Genomic DNA, 24,183 nt, shown 5'->3' with positions numbered 1-24,183 from the left:
TACCATCTGAAATCACTTAATTTGGCACATCTTAGATTACTAAGTTGATTATGAATTCGGGCTGTAGTGTTACTGGGTGTTCCTATGAAATGCTCAATTATTGTGTATGATAAAGTGTTGACTCCATCTTCTATTCCTCTTCCTAATTGTTTATCAAAAATAGGAAGACCTTCTTCATTAAGTTTGACTACATGAATAATTTGTCGTTTTGATTCTTCAGTTAATTGTTTATCCCACCAAGAACGTAAGGTTCCGGTGAATCCTGTTTCTAGGAGGGGAACAATATCTGACTCTCTGAAATTTTGATTTGTTATGCAACTGTTGGCTACCATGGACATATTTTGAAGTTTATTAAGGATTTCTTGTTCAGAAAGGCCATCTATATTCCATTCATATAATTTATCAGAGGAGACTGAGAATTGACTCTGGGAATTTCTTTCTTAAAACTGAATATCTAGAGGGGTTGGTCTAGGATACCAATTTTTTGTTAGACTAGTAGGATTGACTTTGTCTCTTAATTTATTAAGTTTCAGATTATTATCAATTTCTAAGGTTTTAAAGGCATTTTCAATTTTTGATAAATTACTAAAATCTGTCTCATTGCTGGTTATAGACTCGTCATCAGAAGAATTGACTAAATTGGAGGACTCAAGAACTTTAAGACTAGAGGACTCAGTTTTGTCTTTAACTGGTGTAAGTTGTTCAAGCATTTCTTCTTTTTTTCTTTTTTTTTTTGGTGGGTTTTGTCGACTTCAGATCTTGGAATTTGATTAAAGGTTTTTCTTTCTGAGACTTGAGTGGCATTTGCTGGGGAACTATTTTAACTCTTTAGGCATGTGATGACTTTCAACAAAATCAAGATAGAAGACTTCTGACTTAGTGCTTTCCATAAAATTTTTCCATTCATTAAAAATTTGTTGTCTTTGTTCTTTACTTGGGTAAGCTGTATGATAAGCATTTCTTCTTTTTAGATTTTCAAGGGCATGTAAATGATCATCTAAAATTTTCCAATTAATTTTGAATTCTTTCCTAAGGGCTCTTAACTGGTTGTCTACTGGGATGGCTTTTGCTTCAAAATCAGTTTGTGTGGGAGAATTTGGGGAATCTGATTTTTCATCTTTTCTTATAACAAGGATGGTTGACTTGAGAAGTTTTTCTTAAGGACTCTAACTTTAAATCAATTAATGTTTTTTCTAACTCTAGATCTCTTTCTAGAGTAGAGAAGGATGTTGTAAAGGAATGTCTAGACGGGACATGTCTTTGAGATTGACTAGGTGTTGGAAGTTGGTGTAGTTGGATTGAAGATTTTTGAGTTGGTTGATTTCCAAAGTTAATTTTAAATGTGCCATCTAAAAATTGTTGGATGTGACAAGACCCGACCCAAATTCTGCTTTGGAATCCGAGCTGAACCCTGTGCATGTCCGAGACCTAGCGGATGTCGGGCATGAATGACCTAATTGCCCTTCCCTACAAAGCACGATAAAATAACAAGGTTGACTCCTACCGAAAAAAATCGGCAGAGTCTCCCTTGTAATTGGATCAATACCAAAACATTTACACCTGCCAAACAAGCATATATACACAACCAACTGCCAGCATACGTACATATACATTCCAACAGTTACATTCTAATTATAGGGCAAATTATCAGAGCGACAACTAAGAATTTACAAAGGAATCAATCCTTTTACAAAACAAAAAGTCATGCATCAAAAATGAAAGCGCGGAAGGTGGAAAACGGCCCGGTGGTGGATCACTGTGCACGCCAACTGCCTGGGGGCGCAAAACTTTAAAATTGTGAGTGGACCTAAAAACAAATTTTTAAGAAAAATAGCATAAGAACATACTAGCCCCACTGTAAAAAAAAAAAAAAAACAGTTATACAAACTAAATTATTCTCTTTAATACTGAAATCAATGCACTCATATAATTATACATATATATGCCAATCATACTCATGGTCAACATTAATTTCTTAAAAGCATTTAAAACAGTTTAAAACTACCACCTAGGTGTACCCCTTTTGTAATAACGCAAAACAAAAATTCTTATTTAATTAGTAATTTATTTTGAAGAATGACAATTTTGCTCTTAGAATATTTTATTGAGAAAAAAATTGACTTTTTGATCGAAAAGGAATTTGACAATTCCACTTACACCATTGCGTAGAGCACGACGAAACGAGTCCGTAGACACGGAGTGGACTAGAATCGGAGCTGTAACGAAGAAAATACGGTTAAAATACCATGAAGGGCAAAACGGTAATTTGGACAAAAATCAGATTTTTATCTCTTCTCTCTCTCTCTCCTCCCTTAGTTTCCTTCCCTCTCTCTTTCTTCTCTCCTATTCCAACTGCCCGTCGCCTTCCAGGGATCACCAGCGCCGCCACGGGCCACCACCGGCCACGGAACCGGTGGCGTTCGAACCGCCGCCGTCTCCCCTTCCTTCCCCAACCATTCCCCGCCTGCGACACGAGCGGCGCTGGCCGGAAAATGTGAAAAACCGACCGGTGTTCACCAAAACTTCAACTTGCTCGTTCTCCCTCAATTCTTCTCCAAATTTATCGAGTAAGGTACGGATTCTTACCTATTTTCCATGCTCTAGCTGATGGTTGGATGGGTTTGCATCAATTTTGACCGCAGATAACCCAGTTTTCGAATTGAAAATTTGGCCCAGTTTCGGCCTCCGTGATCGGCCACTTCCGGTCAGTTTTTGGGGTGGGTCTAAGAACAAAAGTGGCTCCAAATATGGTGTTTTACCTAGGGTGGGAGTTTGGAGCCGTGGTTTTAAGTTTTTTCGGCGAGGTGTAATCGCTTTGGACACCCATTGCTGCCGGCGCCGGCGCGTGGGTGAGGGTAGTGCAGTGGCACTGTGTGTTATTGCGATCCTCAGGTTGTCACGAGCGCGTAGGATTTCGCGGATCTCAATTTGGATACCGTTTGAGCCTCGAACGGATTTTTCATATTGTGCGATTTTCGGGTTCAATACTATTGAACCGTTGGATCGTACTCAATTTCAGATATGTTGTTCTAGATAATTTTAGAATCGTGTAGGATTCGACGGATTGTGAATCGGAGTCCCGGATACTCCGAGATCGCGAACCCTGGGGCTAGAGTTTAGAAATTTTACGATTACACGATCGTGGTCAATCCGATCGTCAGTTTCAGGCCAGACTTGCCGGACATGGTTGTTTAAATGTGAGGAACCTATAGGAACTCTCAGATTAGTAATTGGAGGTCGTGGACCCCACGGGATTCCGTATCGACCAATATGGAAGTTTATCCCTTAATGAAGACTCGGGTCTTTTCAGGCAGTTCTAAACATCTGAAATGCCTAAGTGGGCAGAAAAGTGACTTTAAAGTTAGTGCACGCATTTCGAGAAGCCGGGGGTCAGAATTTTTTATTAAATATTTATACCGAGCAGTTTATTTAATTAAATATTCGTGGTTGTTTAACTAGGCACCCGGGACCAGGCAGACCCGCAGGAGGGACCTTCAGAAGGTCTAGTTAGCTCGGACCAGAAGTGAGTGGATTTTATATAAATGAGTTTCATTATTTGATCTTGAATAAGTTTTATTGATTGTGATTTTTCCTAGCATGAATTGTGAAGTTAAATATCTTTATTTTTATGCTGCTTAGTTGATTATGCTAAAGAGATATAGAAAGCAGAGTTTGAGATTTGTATCAGATAAAATGGCAGCATAGTTTCAGATTTAACAAAAATTCAGCTATTTATCAGATTTTTCAGAAACCTTATATTTTCTTATGACAGCAGAGTTCTTGATTTAATAAAGATTCAGTTATTCATCAGACCTTTCAGAAATATTATTAGATTTATATACTATAGTTTCTCAGAAGTTTTATATTTTCTTAAACCACCGTGGGTACCCAGTACAGAAACAGTTTGTTTTCAGTATTTGTGCCTTCAGATATGACGATGTCTACAGACATCCAGTTTACCTTCAGTTTTGTCAGTGCACTTGACATTTGCCTCATGAGTTTCGGGGACTCCCGGACCGTGAGTGCCAGGATTGCGGATCAGGCTGACTACGATCCCCTGAATCCTGCCAGTTTGCGGCTCGGGTTGACTTTGTGTCACCGAGACCTGCCAGGATTGCGGATCAGACTGACTACGGTCCCCTGAATCCTGCCAGTTTGCGGCTCGGGTTGACTTTGTGTCACCCAGACCTGCCAGGATTGTGGATCAGGCTGACTACGGTCCCATGAATCCTGCCAGTTTGCGGCTCGGGTTGACTGTGTGTCACCGAGACCTGCCAGGGAAATTGACGGATATCAAGAATTGACGGAATAAAAAGGGTACACCTAAGTGGTAGTTTTTAAATTGATTTCAGTGCTTTTATGCGAATTTTGATTACAGTGATTTTATGCGAGTTTTCTCGATATTGAACATGTTTTGCATCTGCGTATATACTTATGTGAATGCTTTGATTTCAGTATGAACAGGAAAAGTCTAGTTTGTATATATTTATTTTTCAGTGGGGGTTAGTGTATTTTAATATTATTTTCTGAACCGTTATTTTTGTCCACTCACATTTTTCCGAATGTTTTGCGCCCTAGGTTGTAGCGTGCACATGGAATCCACCACCGGGCCATTTTGTCTTCCGCGCCTTCTTGTTTACAAAAGTGTTGTTTTGTAAAAGGATTAACTTATCTGTAAACTATTAGAATTGTTCTGATATTTGCCCTAGATTGAGAACTGGACGGTGTATTGTATATGGAAGTGCTGGCAGTTGGTTGTGTAAATATTTATGCTCATTTTGACAGGTGTAAATTTTGGGATTGAGCAAATTACAGGGGAGACTCTGCCGAATTTTCGGTAGGAGTCAAGGCTAAGTTGAAATTAAGTTGAAATTAGAAGGGCAAATAGGTCATATGTGCCCGACATTCGCCAGGTGTCGGACACGCACAGGGTCTGACTCGAATTCCAAAGCGGAATTCGGATCGGGTCCTGTCACCTTATTTCCGTCAATTCCTAATATCCGTCAATTCCTAATATCCGTCAATTCCTTGCATCACCATGGGTGATACGTATTCGCAGGTCTCAGTGACACAAGGTCAGTCCGAGCCGCAACTCGCAGGATTCAGGAGACCGTAGTCAGCCTGATCCGCATTACTCACTCTACACGAGTTCGAGTACCAAAGAACTCGTGGGGCAACTGTCAAGCATGCTGACTAAATCGAAGGCAACCAATAAAATCCGAATGCAACATTTAATCTGAAGGCAACTTATTTACCGAAGGCAACATCTGTATATCTGGGTACCTAAGGTGGTTTAGGAAAATATAAAGTTTCTGAAGAAAATCTGTTGAATAACTGAATTTCTGTAAACTCTAAAATTCTGCTGCCATTTATCTGATAATCTAATAATTAACTAGAATTTCTTTTTCTATATCCTTTAAAAGAGATTCCACTCGGCAGCATGCAAAACAAAATATTTAAAAGCGTATAACAGCTCATAAAACACTAATCTTTGAATAAAACTTATTCAAGATCAAATACTGTAACTGAACTGCTTAAATTCATTTATAAAAACAAAGAGTCTACTCACAGATGGTCCGTGCTCGCTGGAACTCTTGAAGGTCCCTCCTGCGAGTCAACTGGTGCCCGGGTGCCTGATTCAATTACCATAATATTCTATTAATACAATACGCAACATAGTACTAATTTAAAAACTCTGACTCCCGGCTCCTAGAAGTACGTGCGTTAGATTAAATTTGTTCCTATGCCCATAAAAGCTTTCCTTCGACTTGAAATAATTTAGCAGTATCTTAGGACTTAAAAAGTGCTAAAGTCCCAAAAAGTCAAGCCGGGACTTCGCGGGTTCACGACCTCACAATTATGATCCGGAAGCCTCTAGAAGTTCCAATATACCTAGGACACATGTTCCGATGGTTTGATCTCGATCGGACGGTTGGATTGATCACGATCGTACAATCGCATGATTTATAAACCCTAGTCCTAGGGTTCGCGACTTCGGAGTATCCGAACCTCCGATTCACAATCCGTCGAATCCTAAACGATCCTGGAAATGTCTAGATTAACATATCTGAAAACGATTACGATCCAACGGCTCAACAGTTTTGAACCCGAAAATCGCACAATATGCAAAAATTTGTTTGAGCCTCAAACGGTATCCAAATTGAGATCCGCGAATTCCTACGCGCTCGTGACAACACAAGGATCATTCTAGGACTGAAAGTGAGCTCCACTAAACTGCCCACATTCCGCCATGCGCCGGCAGCGCATGGATGGCTTGATAAATTTCTGGCGGTCGGAAAATCTCCAAACCGCTGGCCCAAACTCCTGGCCTAGGTAAAACACCCTATTTGGAACCACTTTTGTTCTTGGACTTACCCCAAAAACTGGCCGAAAGTGGCCGAAATTTCAAAGTCAAAATCGGTGGAACTTTGGATCGTGGTTTGATCTATCTAGGCTAAAAATCGTTCCAATCCTACCCAACCAGTAGGTAGAGCATGAAAAATGGCTAGAAAGCTGTACCTCACTCGTCCGGTTTGGTGTCCGAATGACGGAGATCGAAGGGTAGGAAGTTATGTCAAAATCGGCGACTTTCCTTCGAGTTTTCCGGCGATTTCACGGCGGCTAGCGGCGGAAAGTGGTCGGGGCTTGAAGACGGAACTGAGCTGGTCCTTTTGGCACCGACGGCAGGGGCAGGGGTGGTCGGTGGCGGAAGCTCTGGCGGTTTGAAGGTGACGGCTGGAGAAAATGTTGAAGGGAGGAGAGTTCTGCGCGACAGGTGAGAGAAAGGAGGGTTTAAAATCCTGATTTCTCAAATTACCATTTTGCCCTTCTACGTATTTTGACCGTATTTTCTTCGTTAAAGCTCCGATTCGAGCCCACTTCATGTCTACGGACTCATTTAGTCGTGCTCTACGCAACGGTGTGTGTGGAATTGTCAAATTCCTTCTCGATCAAAAAGTCAACTTTTCTTTAATAAATTATTTTAAGGGCAAAATTGTCTTTTCCTCTTAATAAATTAATAATTAACTATTAATTAAGGTTTGGGTTATTACATAAACTATGTTGAATAGGAGCAAGTTGATTTTCTGTGGTTAATGTCCAATCTAAAGGTAGGGTGACTTTTGACTACTTAATTGTATGAGGGACTCTTATATTGGCGTCGGCTTTACTACTCTGAATTAGTAAAGTTTGATCTTTGGGACTTTTATTAAGAGCTTGGAAATTCATGTTGGTTCCTGTGACTTTATAATAAATTCTGTAAACTAAGGCTAAGGGTTGGGTACCCGGTAAAACTTTATACCCTGAAGTTTTAATATTTAATGTTAAAGTCTTTAAAATATGAGGATCACTAAGGCTTACTGTGAAATCTGGGTAGCAATCAAAATGAATTGAACCATTACACAGGCTTGACTCGATTATTCCTAAGGTACTGTCACTAAAATTGGTGAATCTGGCGTCTCTTAGACATAGTAGAATAGAGGCGTTTAATCCTAATCTAGTAAGAGGTTTGACTGCAACTTGGACTAGACCAATGTGAAGGAAATTGTTCCCATCATTTTTGTGTTTCTTTATTGACTCAAGATTTAACAATTGGCATGTTTCATGTTCTTTACTTAAGGCATAGACTTGCTCGACTGTTTTCACATGGGTAGTTGACTTGAAACTAGAGAGTGACCATTTTTTCTTATAAATTGCTTGATTAGGAATTTTAGGGATATTCCAATCTTTGTAATCTATTTCATTACTAGAATCATATTCTATTTGTTCTTCATTTACTATTTCTGGGAGTTTACTAATGCTGGCTCTAGAACTGCTAGAGTTACAAGAGTTGGTTCTAAATAGGCGACTCATCTGGACAAAGTTATTGATTTTTCTTTCAAAGGGTAAGAAGGAGGCTAATTATCCTATAATAGGTTCAAAGGTTCCTGGGAACTAAAGGGTTCTCTCTCTCTCCGCTCATGCCTCACATGGGACATATTGTTTGGGATCTAGGACTTATTGTTTGGACCAAAGAGAGAATACTCGGTTGACAGGAAGACTCTGAAAAAGTTACAGATAAAAAGCAATCTTCAAACACAGTGACTTTGATCTTAGAGACACAAATTTAGACTGACTCTTCAACACTTACGGCTCTGATACCATAATGGATCTAGAACCAGATGGACAAATTAATTGTGATAGTAATGAAGCAAAGATAATACAATATGCGAAAATAATGCATGAATAAAGTAATGAATAAATGAAAATATGTATAATTGAAAACATTGAACTTAAAGAAAATCTTGATTGAAAGATTTTATTGATAACTTGCAGTAGCATACGGGGATACATACACTATATATGATATATGATATTATAATATGCTAGTCTCTCCGCACGCGCTTCCGTGCCTGCGAAAGTCTTTTTTATTTTATTTTTAAATTTAAATTTATTTTAGAATTGAAAAAGATAATGGGTAGTTGTGTTCCCTAAAAATAAGATCCATTATCTAATTTTTCTTTTAATTTAAATTTTTTTAATAAAAAAGTATAAATTTACCATCTTATCCTCATTTAATTAATAATTTCAATTCTTAATATTTGCATTAACTAGTGGCATTTTCTAGTATTTTGAATGTTTTACCATTATCTGCCTTTCGCTTTATATATAATATATTAAATTAATTTTAGGATATTTATCCTAAAATAAACAAGGTGGCTAGATAGCAACGTAATCCTACGGTCTAAAAGTAATGGCGACCAATAAAATTATATATAAATAATTGAATAAATAATTCATAAGCAAGACTTGGGGGCAATTTAGCTGGACTAATCGATCCCTCCCCTGCATTTGTTTCAAAATTAGGCTTGCAATATGACAAACAAGACCATAAATCTTGACAATGAAATCATGGTGGGCCTAAATCTTAATATGTAATCAATCACAAAAGATATTAAGCATCCTACTTTGCCTGCTTTTTTGGCTTAAATCCTAATGTGACCAATAATTTCCATCAACGTTGGAAAGTAATTAAAACATATTTATTTCAAAAATAGGGATTAGCTATAGCCAGATACTTACAAAACGCCAGCTAATTATATAAGAAAGATGGAGAAGATCTTACAGGCTTTGGACGTTTGTTTTTGGGTTTTTCCTTTATGTAGCTTCTTTTTTATCTTTAGTGTTGGGCTGGTTTTTATTTTTGCATTTTCTAACTGTGTAATCCTTTTCATTTTAATAGAATGAATTAGCTTGATAAAAAAAATTAAAATACCCTCAACAAATGCGGATAAAGTCTAAATCTAGAATATTTTACCAAATCCGTCAAATTCCCAACCACCCACCCATAAGCTATAATAACAACCAAAGTTTTCCAATTTTCTTCTGAAAGAAACAAAAACAAACCAAATCAATCCAGAAAGAGCGACTGACCCCTACAAATTCCAGCCCAAGCTGCTGCCATGGCGCATGCAATTCAAAGCAGCCCAAAGAAGTTTTTGTTTGGTTTTTCCTCTGCTTCGGCTTTCTAGACCATGTAACCAAAACAAACATAGCCCAACTTTTTTAGAGGACACGTGTTAATTCGAATGGTTTTTACCACTTTTAATTTAATTTAATTTAATTTAATTTTATAAGAAAGTAAAAATGAAAAGTGCTAATTGGGCTTTCTTTTGGATGAAAATTGAAATTAGATTTTATTTTTTATTTTTTTATAAGCAATATTAGAAGATGGGGATCAAACCTAAGATCTAGGATGTATAATAAATGCTCTTAACCACTTGAGTTATAAGCCCCTTAGACCCCATTTGGTTCATGGAAAAGTAAGTTTGGAGATGGAAAATCAATTACTTTTTCATGTTTGGTAAGTCTAGACATGGGAAATGGTTGCCCGACACATGAGAAAGTAAAGGGAAAATGAAGCCCTCCTCCCAATTTGGATTTTGTTTTCCCTCCTCATGGGAAAATGAGCCAACATTAAATGCATATTTGTCATGACCATTTTGTCCCCATTAACAATTTAGAATTATAATATATCCTTTAAATGCATTTTTTTTATTTGATTTAATGTGGTTATAATTGAAAAATTATACAAACTTTGTTTTCCATTCCTAATGAAAACGAACATGGAAAATGAAATAAAGTGATATCTCCTGGTTACTTTTTCGGCATTACCAAACGTGAAAAATGAATCTTCCATTTCTCATCCCTTGAGAAATGACATGTAAAGTGATTTCCCCTCAAATCCATTCCGTGAACCAAACGAGATCTTAGCATAACTAAAATTAGACTTGATAAGCTATGGTGCTAATTTGGGTAGTATATGACAAAAGTGCACCGTGTTTGGTTTGAGGCCACTATTTCAACTTTTTTTTGTTATAACTTATATATTGATCATTCTTACCTCCTCCATAAAATATTCACCATTAATATTGAATATTTGATAATATGTACATTTTTAATGAAAATAGGACGTCATGATCATGTCATGCGTTGTAGGAAAATGCGCATACTTTCTGTTTTGATTCAAACACGTCACTGTTGAGGCCCAAAAAATCCTTCTGCCAGTACAACACCAAGCGGAAAATCCTTATTTAAGCAACATGCCACGCTACAAGCTTAAGTGGGTCTAAGCCACGCGAATGCCTGAGGCTTGCTGAGCGGGCTATGGTATGGATGGTTAAGAGCATTCACGAGGCCCATTGATGGGCCAAGAAGTGGCCCATTTCTTGAGCCCAAACATATGGGTAAGTCTGAGAGAGAAGGAGTGGCCCAATAGCTTAGGAAAATATCCAATGGCTTGCAAACACTTGGAAAAATCCCACATCAGCCAAAATATCCAGCACCTTGATCAAATAGGCTGTTTCTAGCAGCTTGAGCAAACTCATAGGCCATTGGAAACAAAATACAAATATCCCAGCCCAGCATGTGGAAAATATCTACATCTTTGTTAAAACTAGATTGTAGCCAAACCATTAAAACCAAGTAAACCCATGTGCTGATCACCTTTTTTTACTGGCACCCTTGCCGATTCTTTCCTCTTCAAGTTTTGGTGAGAAAACAAGAAACAAAAATGGGTGGCGCCTCACCCACATAGAGGAGTCCAGCTGCCTGAGAACCTTGGAACCCCAAAAAGCTGCGTGTCTATAGGTCCAGGCTAGGGAAATTTCACCAAACAAGATCAAATAGAAGAAAGTGAAGAAAAGGAGGAAGGACGCTTGACAAAATTAAGGTTTCCAAGGCCTATAAAAGAAGCCACTTTCTACTCAGCAAAAACAACGGATCGAAGGCAAGCATCCCTCTAGAACCCTTCAATTTCATGCTTTGTTCTTCCATTTCTTCCTCTCTCTCCCAAAACCCACATCCAGAGAGAGCAAGCATCATCTCTCATCCCTGGAACACTTCAATTTCGAGCCCTATTTCTCTATCTCTTCCCATTTTCTCTGATGCTGATTGGGCAGGGAACTTCTTGGATCAAAAATCAACCACAGGATATTGTACCTTTGTAGGAGGAAACCTGGTCACTTGGAAGAGCAAGAAGCAAAATGTTATTGCTCGTTCAAGTGCAGAGGCAGAATATAGGGCAAGGGCTTCTACTGCTTGTGAACTTATATGGTTAAAAGGTTTGCTTTTTGACTTAGGCTTTTGTCAAAATCAATCCATGTTTCCCTTCTATGACAATCAAGCAGCGCTCCACATCGCCTCTAATCCAGTCTTCCATGAAAGGACCAAGCATATCGAAGTCGACTGCCATTATATTCGCGCTCAAGTTCAATCTAAAGTGATTCAAACACAGTACACTCGAAGTTATGATCAATTTGCTGATATATTTACCAAAGCCTTACCTACAGCTCAGTTCCAACGGCTTCTTTCGAAGCTTGGATCAATCAATCCTCTTGATCCAGCTTGAGGGGGAGTATTGAAAGTCAACTATAGGTCGGTTAATTCTCCTAGGTTGTCATCCTAGGTTGTCACATAGTATTTAGTCAGTCTGTCAATTTCTTGTATTTAGTCAGTTTGTGGTTTCTTGTATTTTACGTTTCCTTAAGTCAAGGAGCTAATTGAGGCTTTATCTAGGAAAGAGGTGTGGTTAGTTGTGCCTCTTATCCTATATAGTGTTCTTTCTCTGTAAACAGATATACACAAACGAAATATTGAATCTCATCAATTTCTACATAGGGCAAATACCATTTCACCTAGTACCAAAAGAGATTAACACTTCTCACCTAACCTAGGAATTACAGAGTTTAATCCTCACATCCAAATCCCAAATGCAACGAAGACACTCACAGGCTTATTACACAAAACAACCAAGAACAAATCTTTGCTCACAAATGGAAAGAACACATTAAGAGCTTACATGCATGTACAAATGGATTGGCATAATTGGATTATTAATTGACAATTTCACGTGCATGCAGCATGTATATACTCATTTTTTCTAGTTCCAAGTAGAAGCAGTTCCTTAATTTATTGTCGACAAAAAAAACAAAAAAAAAGTAGAAGCAGTTCTGAATTGAGTTTCCTTTCGTTTAGCGCACGCACTCGTATGCACGCAGACCGACTGGAGTCATCATTTTGTCAATATTCAAATTCAAACAAGGATCCGATGCAGACAAAGTTTGTATATATATATATATATATATATATATATATACACACATGTCCTCTGTGAGAGAGAGAGAGGTGATGACTCATGCATGCGTGTTGTTTTCTTAACCAAAGGTTTAAGGATACATATGGAATTGATTTTCCAAACGAAATTAGATATACACTATGATAAGTAAACAATTATCGACACTATGATAATATTGTATGCATTAATTCAATAGAGTTTCTGAAAATTAAAGCTTTTTTGCCTCTTTTTTTGGGTAAATTCCATCAACGTTGCAAAGTAAAACACATCTCTTACAGAAGTAGGATAGCTATACCCAGATACTCACAAAACACCAGCTTATATAAGGAAGATGGAGAAGATCTCACACACAAATTTCATTAACTCTCCAAATGCCTTTCATCACCCCCACTACTCATATGCCTTCCATTTCTTATCCTCCTGCTTTTTCTTTCACTCAAAAAAAATAAGCAACAACATCAAAGGCACCTTCCGCCGGGCCCTTCCAAGCTTCCCTTCATAGGCAACTTGCACCAACTTGGCTCCTCCACTCACCAATCTCTCTGGAAACTCTCCAAAACGTACGGACCGGTCATGCTCCTCCATCTCGGTCGCGTACCAACTCTCATAATCTCATCAGCTGAGGCAGCCAAAGAGGCCTTAAAAACCAATGACCTCCTCTGTTGCACCAGACACACCACGGCCGGCTCCCGCAGGCTTACATACAACTATCTAGACGTGGCATTTGCGCCTTATGGCGAGTACTGGAGAGAGATTAGAAAAATATGCGTGCTTGAGCTCCTCAGCGTGAAGAGGGTCCAGTCGTATTGGTCTGTCAGGGAAGAAGAGGTGGCCAAATTGGTCAATTCACTCTCTTCTTCCTCATCTTCTGGTGCTCCAGTTGATCTCACTGAGAAACTGTTTGTTCTCACTGCCAGTATAATTTTCAGGATTGTGTTTGGGACAAGTTTCCGAGGAAGCAAGTTTGAGCATGATACAAATATTCCTGAGTTGATTCATGACATTCAGACCATGCTTGGAGGCTTGTCTGGAGCCGACTACTTTCCGTTTTTTATCGGGTGGATTATGGACAGGGTTTCCGGTGTGCATAAAGAGTTTGATAGGATTTGGAATGAGTTGGATGGTTTTTTCCAGCAGGTGATTGATGATCATCTCAGGGCAGGGAGGGCAGTAGGGGAGCAACATCATGAAGACATAGTTGATGTGCTGCTTAAGATAGTGAGGGAGCAAACTGGGTTATTTGGAGCTGCTCAACTTGGTCATAATAACATCAAGGCAGTCCTCATGGTAAGCGCTAACTTTTGCTCTCACGTGTGGCGAAATTTAAAGCTGGACAATTTTAAATAAAAAATTAGTTCCTTGAATATTGTACGTACTTTTTTTGTGTGTGGTTTTGGTGGAAAATTTAACTTATACTTTGATACTTTGTGAATCAGAATTTATTTTTAGGTGGAATAGATACCAGTGCAACTACAATGACGTGGCGATGGCAGAGCTAGCTAGGAAACCCAAACTGATGAAGAAAGCCCAGGAAGAAGTTAGAAGATGCATTGGAAACAAAGGAAAAATCAGCGAAGGAGATACAGATGAGCTTGAATACCTCAAGATGATAATCAAAGAGACCCTCAGATTGCATCCCCCAGCTCCATTGATTCTGCCAAGAGAAGCCATGTCCCATTTTAAAATCCAAGGGTATGATGTTGACCCCAGAACGCTGGTATTTGTCAATGACTGGGCAATTGCACGAGACCCCGAGTCTTGGAAGGACCCAGAAGAATTCATCCCAGAAAGGTTTGATGGCAGCTCTATTGATTATAAGGGGCAGCATTTCGAGTTTTTGCCATTTGGAGCAGGTCGAAGAGTTTGTCCTGGGATGTACATGGGAACAACAACAATAGCGTTTGGACTCGCAAATCTTCTCTACTGGTTTGATTGGAAGTTGCCTAATGGAATGAAGGAGGAAGATATCGACATGGAAGAAACTGGTGGCCTTTCCCTCACCATCGCAAAGAAAACTGCTCTCCACCTTGTCCCCGTGAAGTTTTCTCAGGAAACATATATAACCTAGAGGAGCTTCTCTTCTATATATGCCTTTGGATTTGGGAAGTTCTGTATGCTCTGCGAGTTATGATCATATAAAATAAACTTTAAATATGGCTGAGCTTATGTAAACTGGAACTTCACTTGAATGTATAATATATATATATATATATATATATATGTCATAAGATTTGTTCATCCAAACAAATCAAAAGCCAAGCTCCAACTCCGAGTAATTTCCCTTTCCATACGAACTTTTATCGAGCCTAGGTGTGTAACCATAAATTAACAGGAATGTGAAATAATAAAAGAAAAAGGTTCGACTAAAGAATTTGGATTAGAAACCTCATCAGAGTGAGAAAAAAAATTAGAGAAACATTCCCCTGAAGAAGCATGTATACTAAGGATTCGCTTACGTTGTAAGCAGCTATGCAAAAACAATCAAACAATCAATTACATTATCTCTAAAAATAAGGGGGAACTGAAGAGCAGAAGCGTTAGAAGATTATGCGATTTTTCCTTTTTTACTGTTCTAATTTTGAAAGATCACAATAAATACACAAAATAAGAAGTATAGAGAAGGGGGGGAAATGTGTTAATCAAAGAAGAGGTTCAGAGAGCTCCATTTCATTTGAACTACTCTCTTGTTGTATATCAGAGCGACTGACCCCCACAAAGTCCAGCCCAAGCCACTGCCATGGCCAGCATACATATCTAGGTCCACTCAGGCCCCTCCTTGAGTCTTCCCGACTTTCAAATTCTTCTAGCTGACGGGTAAGCTCCTCTACTCTATCCCGGAGCCTGGATGCCCTCAAGTCTGCCAATTTCAATGACTTCTCAGCAGCATCTCTGGCTGCCATGGCAGCATCAGCTGTCTCTTCTTTGAACTTGAGTTTCTTCTCTGATTCCACAATCGCCTGCTTTGCCTCCTCAAGTTCAAGCTTAAGCGCCGACAACTGCAGGTTCCAACCAGAGTCACTACTAATTAATACTTGGGAACATGCTAATTGAAGAATGAAGATGGACTATGTCATATAAAACCAACTTTTGTCTTCACATTCAGACCGCAGCTTCCATGACCAAATAATATTCACAAACACTGTACTTGGATATATTTGAACCTATAACTCAGCCAAATCCCACTAGTCCTTAACTCCCCAAAACAGACCTCAGAGCTAATCGATCTGCTTTATACAATTATATGGACTAGTAACAATGTCCTAAGTTAAATCAACTCAGCCCCTAGATATACTGGTCTTTCTTCCACTAAGATATATATCATTTGAAAGCAAATATCAGAGTACACCAAGAAAATTATATCAGGACAAGTTTTTAAGCATACCTGTGCCAGAAATTCTTGTTCTACACCTGTGCCTGCAGCAGCTTCTTGCTCGGCTGCTGCTTTCCATCTTGCAATTTCTTCTTCAGCAGCAGCAATGTCCATCATCAGCCCTTCAACCTACACAAAGATTGGCATTACGTTACTCCACAAATTGGTTCGTGAGCAGAATTTGCTACAAAGTCCTTGCTCACATATGCTATAGATCATTTCATATCAGACAACAATGAAGCACATAAGGCAAACCAAAATCAATGATTGAACAGTCAATAGAACACAAATAACATACACTTTCATTCGCTACTCTCTCCTTTTCTTCAAGTTCCTCAATTCTACGCATTCTATGGTCGAGCTCCTTAGCTTGAGCCTCAACATGCTGTTTGAGTAAACTCAACTCTGCCCTTAATACGGTAAACAGCAAATGTAACATAACAATACCATGTCAGGACAAAGTTAACAGCATAAAAGCATATCTAGTTTACTAGTATAAATGAAACTTCAAGTTATGGCACATCAGAATTTATTTGAAATCTACTAATTTTGGGCACAACAGAGTACCTTAATTCCTCCAAAGAATGCTGCAGGTCAATGATCTCAAGCTGAGATGCCTTAACAATGTTCTCCAAAGCACCAGCCTAAATATGATACATTAATACATCAACAATGACAAAATAGGGTTTGAAAACATATCAAATTCAAAATAACACTCAAACAGACTAATAGTAACGGTTACTTACTAACGCATATATTTCATCCTCCTCTGTCTCAAGTGTATCCACTTTCCCATCCCCAACATGCTTACTAAACTTGAAATCTATCCCGGCCTCCCTTAAACCATTTTCTGCAACTTGAAACAATTCACTCGTTTTAGAAGATGGACTTGATGTGATCCTCTTTGACAATGCGCTCCTAAGTAATGATCCAATTTGTTCTTTCTCTTTAACTAACCGATTCACTGTTTCATCCAAACTCTTAATTTCGCGGTTCTTTTCCTCAGTTAAATCCCTTGTCTTTTCAATAACAATCCTGGTCAACTCATAAATGGATTCCATTCCAGCCAAAGTTGCACGTATGTTCTCCTCCATGTCCGTTTCTTGAGGGAGAAACAGGGACTCTGAAAACTCCGACTGATCCAAATTATTGGCATCAACGATTCTCATAACATGATATAGCCGGTCATGAATTTTCGAAACCAAATCCAACTGATCAAAGAGTAAAGGCCTCTGTGCTTCCATTTTCGAGTCTAAATTCGTCAACTTATCATCATACTCTCCAACTAACTGCTTCAACTCTGAAACCTCACTCTCAGCCTTACTCAACTTCTCCTCCATCTCCCGTTCAATCTCCGACACTTTGCCATTCTTTTCTGCCATACTCTTCTCTAACTTCTCAACAATGGAGGTCTTTTTCGCGACCTCTTCTCTCAAACCACCAATCGTGGCCTCCAACTGAGAAATCTCAATGGCAATCTCGTAATTTCTCTGATCCATCTGCTCCCTCGTTTCGTTTCTAGACTTGGCCGTGGAATCAATCTGTCTAACAAGCTCTTCCACAATCTCATTCGTTCGCTTAATAACTCCATAAGCAACCGCAGGCAATCCTGTCGTGTATTTCTGCGACCTTGGCAACCCCCCAACCCCAAAATTCTTAAAATTACTAACCTTCCCCGATATCTTATCGATTCCAGACATGAGCATATGAGTCGAATTCCCAATATCTGACCTCAAACCGTCCCTCTCCTTCACCACCTCGTCCAATTGCTTCGCAATCTCATCCCTCTGCTGCAAAGCCTCGTCCTTTGCCCTATGCGACTCGGCCAATTCCGCCGAGACCTTCTCGTTGGTTTTAGAAGCTTCCTCCTTTTCACGCAACGCCTCATCTCTCTGCCTCCCCCACTCGTCGCGCTTCTTTATGGCCTCGTGAGCCAGAGCCTTCAATCGATTGAACTGAATTTGAAGGTCCGATTTCGAATTCTCCACCGCCTCTCGAGCTTGTCGCTCGCGATCTAGCTCGGCGACGAGCTCGCGGAATCGCTCCGCGGAGATTTCGTCTGGCGATGCAGTCTTAATCGCGACCGGCACTGAATCGTCGCCCTCCACGTCACTAAGCACCGCATCGTTGTCTTCGTCGCCAGCACTTGCCATTTGGTACTTTCCAAATTTCCAAACTTTTGCTATCGCCGGTTGTACAAGCAAAGTCTCATTCCAATTTCCACCAAATTGAGCGTAATTTACAAATATAAAATTCGAAAATCCTAGGGATTTCGAATTGGAATCCGAATAGGTAATGGAATTAACAAATTTATGTATTGATGAGTTGGGAATTTTGGCGGTAAACAAGAAAGTGGAAGCTGTTGTTACTTCGAAGAGAGGGATTGAGAAAAGTGATTCGTACCTGTAAAAAAGATGAAGAAGAAGGAGGGGGAGGAGAAGACAGACCCAGCGACGGTGCGTAGCAGAGACGACAACGATCACTACCAACCAGTCTCCCTCTGTTTTTTCCTTTAAAGTTTGTTTTTTTGTTTTAATTTTTATGTTAATTAATCCGGGAGCTATATGATTACGGGCCGTAGCCAATCATGCGTACGTGGCGATTGCTATGTGAAAGTTATTTCCCATCCTAATTCTAATGTTGTTTGGTCCGCGGCAGGTGTATGTGCAACCGTGGTTGTGATGCTGCCACGTAAGCGGTCGGCATGAACATGCCGCTCGTCTAGCATAAGCTGTGTGAGTGACTTAGACAGTGGAAGCTTCTTCAGTACCATGAGTAGTGGGAAGAAGAAGATGACAAGTATTTCAATGTTCGTGGACTCGAAACATCACAGATCAGGAAGAGTAAGACCGATCATTGAGTAGGGCCTACCTCCTGGGCCGGCCTTGAGTAAGTGGACTTGAAAATGGGCCTGAAATCAAATTAAATGTAAAATGGGCCTGACACCAAAAAGGAAGTAGAGTTGAGCCCATATGTATTTTTTCCTGCATAGTTGTGTATTTTTTGAGAAATCTGTAATTTTCTATTCGAAAATCCTAGTGCGGAGAAAAACTTTCTTACTCCCGTTTCAGTGTTCCTCATTCTTATCTCATCCATTATGTCACTTATCAAACAAGGATAGAAATAGAGTAAAGGGTTTGCAGCTCAAGTAAGTAAGAGTATTTATTATTGTATTTGAGTTTTTTAGTTTGATTTCTCCTTCCCTGCGCAAGTAGGTAAAAGAGTAACGAAAAGGAAATAGAGAAGTGTTTCCACCAAGTTAGATCCTAAGTCACAACCTCGTAATCCCCCAAGTTACCATTAAACTTTATTTATTAATTATTTTAGAAGTTGGACCTCACGCTTCAACAATTTTGGACCCCATACCAAATTGACTGTTTCCAAACCCTTTGAGTTGTTCAAAGGATAATTTGCATTTTCCCACAGCATTTACACATAATTTTCAAATGACATATGAAAAATTATTGTTAAAAAAAACTCAAGAAAAACGAAAAAAACCAAAATAATATAAAAATTTTAAATAAAAAAACTACTCAGAAGCAAGGTGTTTATTATTTCCCAGTTCTCAGAATCCATCTTAATTAAATAAATATCCCCAGTTGCATTGTTTTACTTGTTGAGCTTTTCAATCAAGCACATTCTGATTCATTTTTCACAAGTATTCATAAGGTTGGATAATTGATTATCCAGCTATTAATTACTTGAAAATGACGATAACGACCCTTCAATCCTGTTCACACTCCCCCCAAATATAAAAGTTATCAGCTTATAATTAATTGTTGTGGATTATGATAACATGGATATCATTATCATTATCATTATGGATAATGGATTCTTATTTTAATATACAAGTTTCAAAAAAAAAAAAATTCTAGGACTTTTCCTAATGAGAGGGGCGATAGTACTAAACTCGCACGCACTACACAGAAACTAGGACTCGAACCCAAAATTTTTCTAGAGAGAACAATTGCTCCAAAGTTCCAAACCACTACATTAGTGCATCATTTGCTCCATGTTTCATATTAAAAATAGTAAACAAAAAAAGAGTAGTTGACTGAACATACCTGGTTTCCTTAGAGGCCAGGTTACGTAGATATATAGTTTTCACACATCACTAAATCTCAGTTTTTTACGAGACACGTATTTATTCCTTGTTGAATGAGTGTTGGGCTCTGATATTATTTTTAGTATTTATCTATCAGAAGTCAGAACCTGGTTTTCATATTTTCTTCCAGGACTTGCCTTGGAGTTTCTTGATGTGGTTGCTGCAGCTAACTTGATTGTGAGTTTTGGTGGAAAAATTAAATAGCAAACTTTTATGTAGTTTTTTAATGGTTTCAATGGTCGGCGTTTGTTTGAATCAGTCCCTTTTGGCTGCCTAATTTAATGTTCTTGGTCTTGATAATAATTATTCTCCGTGTGGGATTTTCTTGCTCAATTATCGTCCTTCCAGATTCATTTTTAATTTCCTATATATACTCATATATTACAGAGTTTTATGCATAACCCAAGTTTTAGTTTTCAAAGAAACAAACTAACAAAGAGAAAGACAGCAGCTTCACATACATATTATATTGTTGGTAATTTTTAACAGCCTCATTGCACTAAACATGGACAGCTTTTAGTTTTTTATGCAGTTATTATATTCATGTGAGGGAGGGCCTTCAAGGTGTTTAATAATTTCATATGCAGGTTGACATTTGAACTGCCTTGCTGGTTGCCTTGTTCTGTTTTCTTTAGCTTTGGAGGCAGAGCCCAAAAACAAGAACATATAGACTTTGCTGCATTATTCACAAGGGTTTTTGTAGATTCTGCTTCTGATGGGAGGCAAAAGCTCGAAAGATTCGAGCCCGAGGCTGTTTTCGCATGGTGGATCAACTGCTTCTTCTTCTTCATGGGATCAGTATGGGTATCCACAGCCATCACGCCCTCCACAAAACCCCTACTGCACCCCTCAGCATCACTATGAACCTTCACCATCTTTTAACCATGTGTCTCAGCCAGTTACAGTGCCCAACCCACGAAGGAGGTTGGATAGAAAATACTCAAACATAGCTGATAATTACCGTTCCTTGGATGAGGTAAGAACTTTACAATCTTGAAAAATGATTATAAAAAATTCTCCAGCATATTAATATCTAGCTTTGGCAAAGTTGACACATACAAAGTTTTTTTTTTTTTTCCTATAATTATTGTGTTGATTTTTAAACTGAGGAGATGCCTATCGCTGGCTTTATCACTATTTCTGGGTTTTCTTATTTTTTTTTTTTAATATGACTAATCACATCCAATCCAATCCAATCCATGCCATGAAAGTTGTATTTTGCTCAAGTCCTTACTTCTCCCGTCTCTGTTCCAGAAATTCAGCTTTTGATGAACATGGCTTTGATTGACCACAGGTTACTTCTGCTCTTGCACAAGCTGGCCTTGAGTCTTCTAATTTGATTGTTGGTATTGATTTCACGAAAAGCAATGAGTGGACAGGTTAGTCTCATCTTGATGCTAAAAAGTTCTTTGGTCAAAGAGCATCATCATTTGAAGGGCAATGCAATATGCTTAAGCTTTGTTTCCTGCTTAACAGGTTCGAGGTCATTTAACCGGAAAAGCTTGCATCACATTGGAAATGTTCAAAACCCCTATGAACAAGCAATATCAATTATTGGGAAAACATTATCTGTTTTCGATGAAGATAATCTAATTCCGTGCTTTGGGTTTGGAGATGGTAATTGAACGCAAAGCATTGTCTCCTCTCCTGCATTATTTCTAGTGGAACCATACTATTTGGACCATGTGAATTATTTAAATTTCTTGTATATTCTTGTAGCATCTACACATGATCAAGATGTCTTTAGCTTCTATCAGGACGAACACTACTGTAACGGATTTGAGGAAGTATTGGCACGATATCGAGAAATTGTTCCCCATCTTCGACTTGCAGGTGCTGCAGCTAGCCTCTAGTCATTACACTAGGCTTTGGCCAAAATATGTTACAAACTTACATAGTTGGCCAAAATATGGTTGATCTGTACTTTTGTTCATTATTCTCTTTTGTTTCCTTATCGCAGGGCCTACATCTTTTGCACCGATTATTGAGATGGCCATGACTATTGTTGAGCAAAGCGGAGGCCAGTACCATGTTTTGCTGATCATTGCTGATGGCCAGGTAATCTGATTTTAACCTACTTTTTAAAAATGAACTGCATTTTTCTATCATGAGGTGGTCTCATGCTTCGTATCTGCCTCACAAAACATTGTCATTGTTTTAGGTGACAAGAAGTGTTGACACAAAACATGGTCAGCTCAGCTCACAAGAACAAAAGACAATCGATGCAATTGTAAAAGCAAGGTAAACTTTTCTAGAAACATGTCCTTTTATACGCTCAGGGAAAATCTTTCATAACTTGGTTTTTGGTTTCTGATCTGTACTTTCATAATTCATATACCTTACCTTTTTATTTGCAGTGAGTACCCCTTGTCTATAATCCTAGTGGGGATTGGAGATGGCCCTTGGGACATGATGAGGGAATTCGACGATAACATCCCTGCTCGAGCATTCGATAATTTTCAGGTGATCAGCAATGTTTTGGTGTCAATTAGTTCTCGAAAAGATTGCTAGCTTGATATGTTCATGGTTTTTACATGTGCGTAATTCTGAAGGACTGGTTTTCCTTATGCAGTTTGTGAATTTTACGGAAATCATGTCAAAGAAGGTGGATCTATCCAGAAAGCAGACAGAATTTGCTCTTTCAGCCCTGATGGAAATACCTTCTCAATATAAAGCAACTCTAGAGCTTGGCATATTGGGGTAAAAATTAAAGCTTAAACTGTAATTGTTTGCCAAATTGATGTATGAACCTTTAGTAACATGAAAATCCATTGCCTTGAATAAGCAGAACACGCAATGGAAATTATCCAAACATGGTTCCCCTTCCCCCACCCCATTATGCTGCAGTATCTTCAGGCAGCAGCAACACAAAACTTTACAGCAATTCAAACAGTTTTCAGCAGAGGACAGCTCCTTATGCTGGATATGATAATGCAGGAGCCAGCACACCTTCTTCTTATACAGGATATGATAGTCAGGTATTCAAACAAGTTTCCCATGAAGCCAGGTTTAATTGTTAATTTTCTCTCAGATTTGCAATTTATTTACTCTCTTTTTTTTTGGGTACAGGTTTGCCCCATTTGTCTTACGAATCCGAAAGACATGGCGTTTGGTTGTGGACATCAGGTAGACCAATTTCTCTAAGAATGCAAGCTTTTCATAACCTTGAGTTACAAGTAAACTGTTACGTTGACATTGTTGATTTTGCTTCTCTAATTTTGGCCCTCCTCTTTGTGTGGCAGACTTGTTGTGACTGTGGAGAATACCTCGAATTGTGCCCCATTTGCCGGAGTTCGATCCAAACTAGAATAAGACTCTACTAGCTAGAGTCAGGTTTGATGCACATCTTTGAGATTTGGTACCGCTCTCAGTAGTCACAATGTGTCTTGTTCAGTGAAAACTGGAGCAAATGCTCATGTTTGATGATGTACTCGGGGCACAAAGAAAGGTAAGCCATCAAAGAGCTTTGTTATCATTTTGTCGTATAATTTCATCATCAGAAAACAAAATGCATTCAGATGAGGATCGCTGAAAACTGGAAACTTATTGGATTTGCAGGAGACTGTCTTGGTTGATGTGATTCTTGGCCCATGGCAAGATGGGATTGTGGCTAGGAGGACCTGTTAGGGTTCAAATTAGAAGCTGGTTTTCATGCTTGGCCTTGTGTATAAGGACAATTCAGGTTTAGATTAAGTTTCATGGTCAAAGTTGGCACTGGTTGAAGACACAATTCAGGGTCATCATCCTTACTTTTGTTTCCTCTCTGATAGATTGGTTTCGTCTTTCTACTATCATATTCTGAAAACAGATTAGAACTTGGCAAGAAAACAAAAAGTGAGTGTATGACACTAATTTTGAGATCCGAAAAAGAACGTGTGTTAGAATATTTTTTTTTATTTTTTATTTCTTGAAACCTGTCTCTCTGCTTCTCTCTGCCAGTCTTGAACCCAGGACCTGATGGGTTTCACTTGTAGCTTAAATCCAACGGGCTACTGGAGACCCGCAGAATGCGCGTTTACTAGATGCTCAAAATCAAAACTTTAATTTTAGCAATCACTTCAGACCAAATAAAAATAAATAAATTTAGCAATCACA

At 38.8% G+C, this 24,183-nt stretch overlaps 2 protein-coding genes and 1 pseudogene across 3 annotated transcripts; 2 read left to right on the top strand and 1 right to left on the bottom strand.

The window, feature by feature from the left end:
- The first annotated feature begins 12,979 nt into the window (after nucleotides 1–12,979).
- On the top strand, nucleotides 12,980–14,817 carry LOC117632443 (annotated as a pseudogene).
- Nucleotides 14,818–15,092: 275 nt separating this feature from the next.
- On the bottom strand, nucleotides 15,093–18,520 carry LOC117632434 (myosin-9). Its single transcript, XM_034365907.1, has 5 exons — nucleotides 16,730–18,520; nucleotides 16,551–16,627; nucleotides 16,282–16,393; nucleotides 15,996–16,112; nucleotides 15,093–15,609 (listed from the first exon to the last, which is right to left on the bottom strand). Exons 1-5 carry the CDS (start codon nucleotides 18,134–18,136, stop codon nucleotides 15,253–15,255), a joined length of 2,070 nt encoding a protein of 689 aa, XP_034221798.1. The 5' UTR covers nucleotides 18,137–18,520; the 3' UTR covers nucleotides 15,093–15,252.
- Nucleotides 18,521–20,189: 1,669 nt separating this feature from the next.
- On the top strand, nucleotides 20,190–23,974 carry LOC117615404 (E3 ubiquitin-protein ligase RGLG5). 2 transcript variants are annotated; one of them, XM_034344482.1, is made up of 13 exons: nucleotides 20,190–20,265; nucleotides 20,676–21,064; nucleotides 21,383–21,467; nucleotides 21,565–21,705; nucleotides 21,808–21,921; nucleotides 22,049–22,146; nucleotides 22,250–22,329; nucleotides 22,446–22,551; nucleotides 22,661–22,788; nucleotides 22,877–23,066; nucleotides 23,158–23,214; nucleotides 23,331–23,536; nucleotides 23,647–23,974. In XM_034344482.1, the coding sequence occupies exons 2-12, from the start codon at nucleotides 20,804–20,806 to the stop codon at nucleotides 23,409–23,411; spliced, it is 1,341 nt and encodes a 446-aa protein (XP_034200373.1). In that variant the 5' UTR covers nucleotides 20,190–20,265; nucleotides 20,676–20,803; the 3' UTR covers nucleotides 23,412–23,536; nucleotides 23,647–23,974. The 2 variants fall into 2 exon arrangements, with proteins under 2 accessions (XP_034200373.1, XP_034200372.1); XM_034344481.1 differs by lacking the exon at nucleotides 20,190–20,265 and adding an exon at nucleotides 20,491–20,563.
- Nucleotides 23,975–24,183: the final 209 nt, after the last annotated feature.

Source organism: Prunus dulcis, chromosome 1 (genome assembly GCF_902201215.1).
Source record: "Prunus dulcis chromosome 1, ALMONDv2, whole genome shotgun sequence".
Classification (NCBI taxonomy): Eukaryota; Viridiplantae; Streptophyta; class Magnoliopsida; order Rosales; family Rosaceae; genus Prunus; species Prunus dulcis.
The sequence above is the reverse complement of the archived record's forward strand: the minus strand, read 5'-3'. Positions and strand labels throughout refer to the sequence as shown.